Here is a 14049-nt window from a genome sequence, read left to right as displayed (position 1 = left end):
GCAACAGGCTTTCTGTTTAATGGTGTGAGAATTACAAAGATAAGACAAAGGTTATGAAGCATAGATGTATTCTCCAAGGAACCAAACTATGGTCAGTTCTTTGGATCCCAGTATGTAGTCCACTCAGCTAGGCATCTGTATGGGGAGTGTATGTCTCCTACTGTCGCGAACTTTGACCCTGATGAGGCAAAGTAATCGATGGCAACCTTTTCATGCGCAATGAAGAGCTCTAGAATACATATGACCATTGTCTGTAAAAGCTTTCTTTTTCATGATTCTCTACTATGATCAGGTATTGAAAATGATAGTAACATGTGATGGCATATGTTTGACAGAACCTAAAGGCGCCATCTGAAAAGAAAAGTAATAATTAGATAAGGATTAATACCTTTTTACTGAGGCATTTCACAGGTGTTGGTGGAAACACTACTTCATCTGGTACGCTTAGGACAGCTACAACAGACACACAAGAAATTACTAGTGTCAAAGAGCATATTATATAGTAGTATGAATGTGTTAATTTCTTGAATTCAGCTTATTTTTTGTCCCATTTGGTAGGCCAAGGTCGATTTTGTCCATGGCAAAAATAGCAAAGAAGCTCTGCACTCTAATTACCAATCACGTTCATAAATGTTCTAGAGCCCTGTTCTCACTGTGGTGAAAGAAGTCTAAAGGGGTGTAATGCAACTCTAGTCTAAAAAGTTCCTTGTTGTGTGACCAAATGCCATCCATGCAGTTGCAAACCAAACCCTATAGCAGTCACACTAGATAGAAGCCATTGCCATGCAAAGTAGAACGCCCACAGCAATGACCACACCTATGGCATCTCCACCATCATCCAGAGTTGCAAGGAACAGCCAGAACGTATGGGTGAAACACCAAAAAAGAGTTTCAGGTGGTCATTATTTGGTGGCTGTAATAGCACATTGCAACAAGCTTTAGTGAGGCCTTTGTCATGCTCATTGGTAAGTGTAATCTCTTCCCTACTAATTTCTTTCCGTAACAACTTGCTGCTGACACGGTAGCAGCAAATGTAGAGCCAGAGCAACAAACCCACATCTGACCCCCAAGTCAATGCAGATTGTACCAGAATTTGCACCGCAAAACACGGGCAGTGTAAGGATACTGATGACATGGTACGAAAATTGGGTGGCTGAATTTTTACACTAAGAATCCTCTGGGGCTGAGAGTCAAATAGCATACTTTTTAATGACAATGACAAGCTTTTAAGTTGCTTTTGGGGGCCAAAGTGCCACAAAATTTTGAGGCCTCAATGCCAGCTACCAAACAGATAGAGTACCTGGTCGCATAGAACAATTGTAAACGCTCTTATGAAAGGTTCCCATTCCTCTTCAGTGTTGGTTTCAAATGCCAAGGGTCAATTCTTATTCAAATCTGTTACAGTTCGTATTCAGTTCTGTTACAAGAAACCATGAAAAAGGGTGTTCAATTAATCAAAAAGGGAGGAGAGCTCGCTCGCTGCTGCTGCATCCTCCCTCCCTCGCCATCGCTAACCTTCCCCCACCTCTGTTACCATATACATGCGGTAGTGATGTGTGTGAACACACTTAGGACCCCCGGGGCATTTTTTCCCTCACCAGGAGGTTTTTTCCCCCGTGCATTGTATATACGCCCATCATTCTAGGGCTATCTATCTTTCCATTGCACACTAAGTAAAACACTCTCTGTTGTGTGCCTTGAGCTTCCTTCGTATTCTCCAAGCTCTGTGTGTTTTTCTGAAACCCTAATTCCAACAATTGGTATCAGACCAGGTTGCGTCCTCCCGGGCTTAGTTGCCAGCAACTCCAGCACACGCTTGCTCACTTTCTCCGATTTCAGTGAGCTTTGGCGAGCGTTCGCAGGTCGACAAAAATTTCGGGTGTGCTCAAAGAGCTCACTCTGCTCAGATTTCTAATTCGAGCTCATTTCTGCCTGCCAACAATGCCTCTTATCCAGTTCAGGGAGTTGGAAAGATTGTGCTTACTGCTGCAAATGGCAGTTCTTTCACACTTGTTGATGCACTTTATATAGCTGGGATCAAGAAGAATCTTTTGTCTGTATCTGCACTTGCTAGACTTGGTCTTGTAGTCAAATTTGTGGATGACAGATATATAGTACATGATCTTAGTTTTGGTGATGAAATTGTTGCGTCTGGCATTTTATGCCTTGGGCTGTATAAGCTCACTTTGTATAACAAGTGGGCAGAATTTTGGAAATGCAGTTGTGGATTCAAAGGCTATTTCAGATGCCAAACTTTGGCATGCATGTTTTGGTTATCTGAATTTTGCTAGTTTGCTGCGTTTGCAAAAATCTAATATGGTTGCTTCTTTGCCGCCTCTTGAAGCACCTGTCTAACATGTTTGTGAAGGCTGTATTTCGTTCTAAGTTTCCAAAGGATGGTTCGGTTAGGGCCACATGCAGGTTGCAGCATAGTGATGTTTGTGGGCCCATGCAAACTGAGTCCTTGGGCAATTACCTTTACTTCGTGACTTTCATAGATGATTACTCCAAGCATGCATGGGTGTATCTGCTTAAAGCGAAGTCCAAAGTTTTTATGTGCTTCAAACAATTTCTGGCTATGGCTGAAAATGTCTCGAAATGTACTATGGACACCCTCCGTTCCGATCAAGGGGGAGAGTATATGTCTCATGAATTTAATGCATTTCTAGCTAGTTGTGGGATAAAACACCAATGTACATTGCCTTATATGCCTCAGCAAAATGGTGTTAGAGGAAAAACGGGTCACTTACGGAAATGGCACGATGTATGGTCAAAAGTAAAGCTTTGACGCATTCGTTTTGGCTTGAGGCCATCATGTGTGCCACTTATGTACTAAACAGGTGTCCTACGAAAGCTTTGCAGTCTATTACTCCATATGAAGCATGGCAGTCTTCATAGCTATGGTTGAGTGTGTATGGCTCAGACGCCTTATAGCTGATTTGGGTGTTGGACACGACACTGCCAACACTATCTACACTAACAGTCAGAGCAAATTGGCAATTGCAAGAAACCCAATTTTTCATGCTCGCACAAAGCACATTGAGGTGCATTACCACTATGCCAGGGAGAGGCTCTCAGCAGATGAGATCGGCTTGGCTTATGTGCCAACACAAGACAACCTTGCAGATCTTTCCACAAAGGCATTGTGTCCTGAGAAGTTCGAAGCTTTCCGCAAAGCTTTGGGCTTACTCCCCTTTGTGGACTGATCATGTTCTCAGGGCATGGCACTTCCCTTTACTCATGTACCAACTCTCGTTCACCGCATCACTCTAGAGGGGATTTGTTGCCATATACATGTGGTAGTGATGTGTGCACTTAGGACCGCCGGGGCTTTTTCTTCCCTCAATAGGAGGTTTTTTCCCCCGTGCATTGTATAAATGCCCATCATTCTAGGGCTATCTATCTTTCCATCGCACACTAAGTAACACACTCTCTCTTGTGTGCCTTGAGCTTCCTTCGTCTTCTCCAAGCTGTGCGTGTTTTCCTACAACCCTAATTCCAACAACCTCCCCCCCTCCCCCCCCTTTTTTTCTCCCATCCCTCGCTTGGCCTCATTTCTCCTCCCCTCACTGGGCCCTTCTCGGGCTCGCTTCTCGCCCAGTGCTTCAGCAGTAGTTCGCCCCCCTTCACAGTAGCGGCCACAAATAGAGGCTAGTGCTTCGCCACAAAGGGACTCATATGAAGTACCCTTGCCCGACCCAGTTAGCCCACCATCCGACTCTCTCTGTCGCCATTGAAGCAAGCGAGCCTGGCAGCAGAGGTGGAGCGCCTTCAGGCCCAATGAGCTCGCTGGCCATTCCAAGCAGTCAGGGCTCACTTTCCATAGTGGCGCCATGGATTGGACCCAGCTTCAGATGTTCTTACCGAGGAAGCAGACCTTCCCATTTCGGTGTGCTTTCCTGGCCTAAGGAGAGTACCTCCCGCTTCTTCCCAGGATTCATTTTGACATTGGGGGAGTCTTGGAGACTCCGCACACTGCAGCTTCAGTCACTGCCAAGGCTGCAGGTATACCTACAATACACGTCTTGGTTCGAGACACCAATATTCTCCCAAAAATAGTTGTTCTACCTGCGTTGAGTGGCCGTTGGCTCCACCAAAATGTGGAGTATTTGGGACACCCAAACCCGTGCTTCATTTGCAGACAGATGGGCCATCTAGCAAAGGTCTATCCCCGCAGGAGATCTCGATCCGCACCGCACACTCAGCCTCCCAAGGCTGATCAATCACAGCAGACAAGAACCCAAGGCACACAGGCGGGTATCTCTTCAGAGCTTGGTGGCCGACTTACGGTAGTCCAGCAGCAATGGGTTCCTACTAGGAACCGCTTTGACCCTTTATAGTAGGATAACCCCCAGAAGACCCAATCTGCCTCAACCTCGCCGTTGCCTGTCTCTCACCCTCCGCCTCCCCCCCCCCCCCCCCCCCCCCCGCCTATCAACTCCTCTGCTCCGCCCCCACCTCCTTTGCCCCCTCCCCACTCCCCCCACTGAGGCCTCAGCTTCTTCTCCTGACCCTTCTCGCACTCCCCCTCGAGCACAGGGGACTAGACTCTCTTCCGTAGCTCGGCATTCTCTTGACTCAGGAGGGACACCCTGCCTGAGGACACTACTCTTGGTGCACGCCTCTCCTTTTGCGTCGATCCCTGGCGGGCTGACTAGTTTTGACATTCATCAACAGTGTGACTTCTTCGACTATTGGTTTACCCAATTCCTCACCAATCCATCTCCCAATCTAGAGGCAGCCTGTTTTAGAGTACACGTTATCTTTTTGAGTGCAAGAGGACCTAGGCTTTAGACAAAGCAGTTGGCTTCTCCTTCCCGCTGTGTGGCAAAGATCACACAGAGTGGACTCTGCATACTGTCCTAGATTGGCTCCAAGTCCAGGCTCTAGAGTTTCGCACCACATAGGGGACCTCGAAGTGACAGACTTGATTTTCAAACACTTTGGCCACTAGCCAAGCTCAGTGTGACACCACCCGATTCAGATAGATGTAGACACACTGCGGTATACTCCTTTGCAAACACTCACAGTGCTCCTTGCTATGTATTTGTACATGAGGATTCCTGGACAGAGGATGTAGCTCTAAGGACTGCACACTCTTCTTGGGCCTTGGTTGTATAGGCACTTCAGACACGCCTATCTTGGGGTCGCTCGGATGCGGATTACTCCCCATTCAAGCTGGCCTCAAAGATTGCAAGGATGGCTACTGCAACAGCATCGGTCTTTTCTCACTAATCCAATGACGATTGTCTCGTGGAATGTACAGGGTTTAGGTGGACCCTAGTTTCAACGCCAGAGGGGTCGCTTGTGTCAGGAGCTTTAGCGATGCCTTATGGGTAGTATGATAGATATACTTATGCTTCAAGAGCATCATCTTTGTGAGAGCCGTATTCGGCGTTGTGGTCAAATTCTGCGTGGCTGCTATGAGACCTTTTGGTCAACTTCTTTTGTGCCTGTAGGCATCCAAGGAGGTGTATCTATGACTATTGCGAACTCATGGCAGCAGGCCATTGTAGGCGGAGGTATCATTGTGCCAGGTAGGGCCCAATGGGTTACTATGCAGGTTCATCATAACCTCATGGGCTTTGTAAACATTTATGCGCCCAACCATACGAGTGCACGGGCTGAGTTTTGGTCACACATTGTGGAGTCCTTTCCTCATGCAGAGTAGTGGTGTGTTGGGGGGACTTCAACATGTTGGAGGACCCCTGGGATAGGATTGGAGGCAGTCATGCTATTGTGCACGGGACTGAGCTGGCAGCTTGGGAGTGTCTATGTTTAGCAGCATGCAGGCTTTGTACGGCCCTCAGATAGCCTCTCTTTCTCCCAATCTGACCGCAGAGTAGGGTGTGTGAATCTATCTCAGATAGATCGCTTCTACGCCAATGACCACATCTGTGTATACATTTTGGCAAGGACTACTTTTTCCGATCATGCGCAGTGATTCTTACTCTAGCAGATAGACAACGGAGCGGGAGTGCCATGATGCGCATCTCAGAGAGGATTCTACTAGATACAGAGCTCAGAGAGGAGGTGGCGGCGCTTTGGACAGAGGGTTTGGGCATGCAGGGTACCCCTGCTATTAGAGTGGCCACTCATCTTGCGGATCTTAGTCGTTTCTTCCGCCAGGAGTCTGTACCTTGCTTGGCTGCAACCAAGGAGGAGGAGAAGCGCCTCCGACAAGGCATTGCTTCCCTGTAGCAGATGCAAGAGTGCCACCCTAGTAATCCCTGATTGGAGGAGTAGATGCAGCAGGCTCGGCAGGAGCTGATCACCATTGAGCAGTGGCGCCATGAGTTTGCCTTTCATCGTCAAGCATCTCAGTGGACCCATGTAGGAGACGGAGTCACTAGTGAGTTCTTTGAGATTGTGGGTCCTAGCCATGCGCACACTAGTGTTTGTTAGTTGAGGACGCCCGATGGGTCAATTGCTATAGAGCCCAAGGATATGCATGCAATTAATAATGACTTTTACCGTGAGTTGCTTCCAGTTGAGCCACAATCAAAGCGTCGAGATGCATGCAGAGAGAAGGTTTGGGCACAAATGTCTTGCCTAGTCATTGAGGAGACGCGTCAAAGGCTAGAGATGCCTGTCCAGTTGGAGGAGCTTCATGGGGCTCTTAGGGCACTTCCCCGGGGAAGCTGCCCAAGGGAGGATGATTTGAATCCCAGCTTCTTCCTGGAGTACTGGGAGTTGCTTGGTTGTGATCTTTGTAGCGCTTACCAGCACATTCTGTACACTGGAGAGATTCTTGACAACATGAGTGAGGGCTCTGTATCTTTGGACAAGATACAGAGCTCCTTGGACAAGATTCGGCAGTGGAGTCCCATCACTATTTTCAACTCAGCCTACAAAATCTTAGCAAAGGCTCTGAGTTTGAGAATCCAACCACTACTCGAGAGCATTGTACAAGAGACTCAGGCAGGTTTTGTCAAGGAGCGCAACATCCTCGACCACATTTTTACCTTTTGGAAGGCGTCTGCCCTCGCACGTCTCTGAGGAGAGAATCTTGTGATATTCCTCGATGTCCAATGTGAACTCGGTGTGTCATTTATGAATTGCATGCTATGTGGATGTATTGTCTTGAGAGGGGATGGTCATGGGCATGGTTTGCTTGATTGAAATGTGAAATGAAAAGATATGAATCTGATAGTAACCCGATTTAGTAAATCAAGGACATCCATAAAAAGATCAGTGTGGTTTGGATGTGATTGTTAAATGGTTACAATGATCACGATTTGTATCTGAGACCCTTGACAGAAATATGATTGATCAGTGGCTAATGTCCTTGTAGGAGTGCTAGAATGGTTGAGTCTAGTGCATAAGTACATAGAGCCAATGTCTACTGAAGAAAGTTTCTATAGATCCTAACCCGGCAAATCTTAAGTCAACTGGTGGCTTTGGGCTTGGGAGCTCCGTCCTTTGGTACGAGTGCAGTGGGACCCAAGAGAGTTTTTTTGGTGGGATCCCCAGGGACCCCTTTCTTCCAGTACACAAATCGTTTGGGGCCTCACATACTTGCAGCACGGAGAGAGGCTCGCCCTGTTGCAGCACTTCACTGACAAGAGGAGGTTCTCACAGCAGAGTTCTTGTCAGGGTTTTGGGAGCGCTTGTGGGACAGAAAACAGCCAAGAATAGTCACCGTGTTTCAGTGGCTAGTTGCGCATAGAGCTACTGCAAGTGGGAATTGGTTGGTACAGACCGGTTTCTCGACAGCATGTGCAGCCTATGACCACCTAGTGGAGTCTCAGCGTCATTGTCTATGGGACTGCCCCATGGCACAGCACGTTTGGCTTTGGGTTGATGCCAGCACTTTCTACAGCCAGCCAGTACACTTGGGGTGCTGCAGCTTGGTCTACATTCACGGGTCCAGCGCTTCGTTTTGAGATGGCTTCCATCAGCAAGATGATAATGATTCAGGAGGGCTGGCCTACATTCCAGCCTGCCACAGAGCTCATCCCCCAGGAGTGTTTCTATGATAGAGAGTGGTGTTGGGAGCTCATCTGCTGCCTGACACTTGGTTCATCTGGCAGGCCCGCTGCTTTTGCATTTTCGAGGCTTGACCTGTCCGTTCGGCAGAGACTATTCGTGATATCTAGTTGGAGCTAATCCATACACTCGGAGGTCAGTTTGAGAGACTTTATGGCAGCTCTGACCACATGCGGGAGCGCCGCAAGGCCTTCCTACAACTTTGGCACCCAAGGCCCTTCTTCACCATGGTCCATGGCGTGCCTAGATGGCATTACTGGCCACCAGTATGGTTGTTCCCTCCTCCCATCTCGTGATTTAACCTTCAATGTACATATCTTGTCTTTTCATTGGGAGAGTCTCCCCACATTTTGATGTAGCCCTTTGGGCAGTATTCTTAGACTAATGGAAGGATCTGTTTCGGAGGGAGGAAGAAACCATGAAAAATTATGATAGTATTTCATCAAAATTTTAAGTATATGAATACATAAATAACTAAAAATACTGCAATGTGTAAAACAATGACAAATATGAAGACATTAAAAGGCCAGATGAAAGAAAACTTCTTGGGTATTTTTGACATTTTAAAATTCATCTTATAGGTTACAAGTACAATGGTCCCTAGTTCATACAGGTGGTACAGCGCAACCCTGAAAGAGATCATGTCAAGACCTTCCATGCAATTGTTGACCACACACTAATCCCAAGATGGCTACTACAATCATTTCAGCAAAATGCCTCTTCTCCTATTTTCAGAAGATTTGTGTGCGGTGTGCCTAATTCTATTGCAGCAATGAAACATCACAGTAGGCAAGCATTAAATGCTATATGTGTTGTCCACATCGATTGAAACTTCAGCAGGTTTTTTGCACCGGTCTATACATCATGGCGCAAGCACAGCCTTATGCATCATTGTCCGCACAGCCCGCTTTTTCGTACAAGTTTCCCTTAATGTTTCTGTTTCTGTGTGTTCCTCGTGGCTTGTGAAGCCATGGGCTGTTCTGTTTATATTTTCCTCATGGGCCATGTTTCTTCTTCTTGTTACACACCCTTGTAAAAAGTCATTATGAAGAAGGAAAGGCTAATGCATGTCAAAACAAAATGAACCCAAACCTGAAATAGAAATAATCTATAGAAGTCCTATCTTGGCTATCAGTGTGATCCTTTATATTGACACAGAAAATGGAAGGCCCTAATTGGATGTAAGTATGTAGGCTCTCAAGAAACAAGATGAGCATAGATGAGGACATTGCACAAGTAAACATTCCATGAATGAAAAGGCGGTCAGTTACGTTTTCTCCCAAAGCACTTGACTGGCACAATGAACTTTTCACGATCTGTCACCACAACAAGCTCAGACTGGTAATCTTCATCTGACTCTGGACAGAATGTTACAATGTAGGTAACCTATGCAAGGTAAAATTGGTAATAAGCATTTTTTACTCCCGTTGCATGAAGAAACAACTTTCATAGCTGACCATCTGATAAAATTTCCTACCTTCATGCCACAGGCCACTTTATTGGTGCCCATGCCAACAAACATCTCATTCCCTTGATCATAAGGCTGGTGTACTGTGATTGTCTCAGGATCCACAGTGAGAACTTGCACTCTTCGCATTGCCTGCGAGTCATGCCAACAGTAATTGACATAGTTGGGCATAGTTGGGAAGAAACTAGGGAAAGGGAGAGGGGGGGGGTGTGTACTCTTGCAATGGTTACCATGTACTCAATAAACAGGGACAAAAGATAGAGAGAACTAAACTCTAAAAGGAGGCAGTTGAAGCAAAATGAAGATACCTTATCATTATTTCGAAGCTGAAGCACTGCAGTGTACTTTCTGAAAGGGTCATAACCAGAAAAGATAACTTCTTGAGGAAAGGGTTGAAACAAAGGTTCTTCTTCTGGCACAGAAGAGACGAGCTGAAACACAGGCATGAAGCTTAATTTCCAAAATTAAAGTCTGGCTGGTTCAAAATTTGCTAAATTTTATCTGACCTGGTAAGCTTGATCTGTTAAGTTGTGTTGCTCAATGATGCAGGATCTGGACTGATTCTGTCCATCTATGTGTAAATGTGGTCGAGTTATCATTTCTTTCACATCGCCACCTGGTTTCTGTATTTCATACCAAAGAATGAGTGGGGAAGAATATGGAGTAAACAACTGTACTTGCACATTCATAAGCAGCATTCCACCATGTCTATCAGTGCAATAGAATTGACAATTCTTCTGATGTTGACACCCCCGCGTGTGATGAGCAGTAGAGATGCAATCCACAAACTGCAGTGTATGAGAACAAGACCACAATAAATGCGGAATGGTCTCAACTGTTGCACCACATCTAACACATCGTGAAGAGGCCAATCTCCTAGAACATAGAAATTTGCCAATCGGGAGAATCCCAAGTATGCATCTCCACATAAACAGTCTCTCCTTCAGAGGCAATTTCGCATGCCACACTTTCATGACCTTACTCCACCACCAAATATCACTCTTGTTCATATTCCATACCTTATTACAGTGTTCGTACATCCAAGAAAACGATTGCAAATGACCATACACTTTCTTTGCAGAAATCAAAGAGGCCGAAGAACCATCATAGTGCCAATCACAAATTTGGTTTTCTACAACCAGCGGTGGAACAGGAGATATGGAATCAACCAGATTTTTTATGTTGTCCCACATGCGCCTATGATGCATCCCAAGCCCAAAGATATGAGCAGCCTGTCTGAACGAAAGCATCCGTCCATCAGCATCCATCACATCAATTATGCTGCAAATACCTTTTTGCGAGAGAAAATAAGCTTGTCTTGGAGAGCATTGAACAAGATTTTAAAACCTGACTCCAATGTAAACTTTCTAACCGAAGCGAGTTGCCACATACATCATCTCTACCATGCCACAACAAGTCCTGTGTGACTACTTTCCAATCCGCTACAAGACTGGAAGCAAAAGGACATCCAAGTATCGTCGCCTGAAACTTACCAAAAACCACATCCCAATACGATGGCTGCCAATGGCCAAAAGCCGGTGTAGAAACCGCATGAGAGCACAAAAACGCAAACATTTGCGTCCAAGGCTGCTTTTGCTCAACCAACACCAACAACAATGTGGCCTTTCTTGCTATAACATGAGAACCCAGATGCAGAATATTCAAACCACCACAACGTTTCAGAGTACATAATTTATCCATCGCAAGCAAACGCAGACCCTTTTTCTGAGAAGAAGTAGACCAAAAGTGCTCCAGTATCCGAGACATCAAAGCTCGAATACAACGAGGTGGCCAATGCAACATAGGCAAGAAAAATTGCACATATGCCACCAATATGGACTGTACTATTCTGAGTCTTACATGTAGCGACCAAGTGGATAATTTCCAATAGTGTAATTTAGACCTCAATTTGTTCTCAACCCAATCCAATAATTTTGCATTATTAACCGACCAAGCCAGCGGGTATCCAAGATATCTCACAATTTGGTCAGGCTTTACTATCTCCCATGGCCATAATACTAAGTGCCAATCCATTTGATGCAACGGTAACAACTTCGATTTTCAAAAGTTTACTTGCAATCCTGCAGCCTATCCATAAAGATGCAATGCTTTCATTATACATTGAACATCCTCCGGTGTATTTCTAGGCCAAACATGGAGTCATCCGCATATGCTTGAACCACAAAATGATCGCTAGATAGCAATTCCAACCCATGTAAACGCCCAGACACGGTCAAGGAGTCCAAGTACAACAAAAGAGGGTGCGTAACAATAGCATACAACATAGCACTCAAAGGGCAACCTTACCTAACCGATCTACCAAGATCCCATAATCGAGTCAACTCACCATCAATGATTCCAGCAGATTGACTATTCTCACATAGGAAATAGACCACTCGACACATCTTGGAACCAAAGCCCAAAGCCGTCATAGTCTGAGCAATGAAATCCCATTGAATCGTGTCAAATGCTTTCTCTATATCAACCTGCATGATAAGTACATCCTGTCCAGTATATTTTGCATACTCAATCCCAACAAAAGCATTAGCAATATTATCCATAATTTGCCTGCGAGGAATGAATCCATATTGAGCAGGATGTATGCCTGAGAACAAACGATCTTTAATACGAGAAGCTATCATTTTCGACAACAATTTATAAACGACCGGCATAAACGTGATTGGACGCCAGTGCGAGAAGTATTCACATAATGTCTGCTTAGGTAGCAGTTTCACCAATCCTTCTTTCCACGATTGCGGCAATGACTGTTTAGCCCATGCCTGATTAATCATAAAGAGTAGAGGCTGCTTAAGGAACTCCCAAAAGCGAAGGAAAAATTCAACTGTAAGACCGTCCCATCCAGGGGATTTCCAATGCCCAAGATGCAACAAGCTGTCATGCAGCTCAGCCTCAGTAAAACTATCCTCAAGGATAGTTGCATCATTCCTCTTCAATATAGGATGTACATACGACAACAGTAGCTGTCTGGCTTGCAAAACTTCACTTGAAGGAACCCCAGTCCCAGCAAAAACCTGTTGAAAATGATCAACCATGCAATCCGCCAATTGACCTTTATTGGCCGTCCATTACTCAGTATCAATCTTAACCCTTTTAATAGACACAGATAACCTCGAATGATGCAAATGCTTAAAGAACTGCTTCGATGAACAACCTTTATCCATAAAAGCATATTGCCTTGATCTTACTTTCCATTTTCAAGTTTCCTTCTATTATTGTGCATTAAAGAGGCTTTAGCTGCACATAATTCATCTTGTTCTGACCGAGTAAGCAGTCTCATATCTGCAATACTTTCCAAAGTTTGAGTAGTCATCTTATCTTCCTGCACTTTATCTCTCATCCGGTGCATGTACCATGAACCATAATCCTTTATGACTGCTTGAATCCGCATGACAAGGCGGTACCATGCCATATCCACATCTATAAACATATGAGAGACAAGCGGCGGAATCACTGCTTCAATCAAGGTTTGAAATGCCTCGTACGAGAGATAAGCATTATTAATATGCAGCAATCGCTTAGTAGGAAGCGAGAAATTTGTATCCAATGTCTCAGTATGGATCAAGAGCCAAAGAGGAAAATGATCAGATAGAGTAAAGGAGCGATCAAGCCTCATATCACATGCAAACATATCATATTGCTCAAGAGCCAAAGAGGAAAATGATCCGATAGAGTAAAGGAGCGATCAAGCCTCATATCACATGCAAACATAACATATTGCTGAGAGCCAAGTACATACCACCGATCCAATCTAGCTCTATATTCCGAACGAGCATTATGAGCAAAAGTGTAGCCTCGCTCCAAATAATGAGAGCTAGCCCACAAATCCAACACTCCTGTGCCACTAATCAAAGCATCCCACAAAGAACGTTCCAAGTTTAACATATGCGAATGGCCAGTTGTATTATCCGTGTTTGCCGGCGCATTATTAAAATCCCCATACCAAAAAGCATGTGAACGCCAGGGATATTTGACCAAATCTTGCCAAAGACGAGATCTATGTGCCAAAGCAGTATAAGCATAAATACCAGCAAATTCCAAAATATTGCCTTGCACACGACATTGAACAACCATCCAGCGTCCCGCCGGATCATTATGAGCCAAAACCGGCTACAATTCATGACGCACCATCATTAAAACTCCCGAAAAAGAACCAGTACCAACATAAGAAATCCAGAATCCTGCATAATACAATGATTGACCAACAAAATCATGTTGATTATGCTCCTGCAATACCACTATATCTGCTTTATTTGTATGTACATAATGCCAGATCAGCTTCCACTTGTCATGGTTGCACAATCCGCGCACATTATACGTCAAACATCTAATAGGAGAATGCATCTGTACAATATTTACAAACAATCCACGAGGCACAATCATCAAGTAGTGTTGCCCATAGGCACATCCGCCTCCATACTACCATTCAATACAGCAGAATCCAGATGCATCCCTTGCTGGGGATTTTGATACATCGACAACGACGCAGATGTCGACCCAAGCAAAGCGTCTTTATATGAATGAACCACTTTATCCCACGCTTCAACCAGCGACTTATGATCATGGGATGTAGA

The 14049-nt window shown here is 45.1% G+C and overlaps 1 protein-coding gene across 1 annotated transcript in view; it reads right to left on the bottom strand.

Moving 5' to 3' along the window:
- Positions 1–10146, bottom strand: part of LOC147463924 (uncharacterized) — a 260902-nt gene extending 250756 nt beyond the window's left edge. Inside the window, exons 1-5 of the mRNA XM_086491978.1 lie at positions 9964–10146; positions 9766–9888; positions 9467–9589; positions 9261–9375; positions 389–453 (exon numbers count right to left, since the gene is read on the bottom strand). Of these exons, the coding sequence (XP_086348104.1) occupies positions 389–453; positions 9261–9375; positions 9467–9589; positions 9766–9888; positions 9964–10146 (609 nt within the window). The remainder of the gene's footprint in view (positions 1–388; positions 454–9260; positions 9376–9466; positions 9590–9765; positions 9889–9963) is intronic.
- Positions 10147–14049: the final 3903 nt, after the last annotated feature.

The sequence above is a fragment of the Adiantum capillus-veneris genome, chromosome 2 (assembly GCF_014529385.1).
Source record: "Adiantum capillus-veneris isolate H3 chromosome 2, ASM1452938v2, whole genome shotgun sequence".
NCBI classification, from domain to species: domain Eukaryota; kingdom Viridiplantae; phylum Streptophyta; class Polypodiopsida; order Polypodiales; family Pteridaceae; genus Adiantum; species Adiantum capillus-veneris.
Note: the sequence above shows the minus strand (reverse complement) of the source record. Positions and strands in the feature narration are given on the sequence as shown.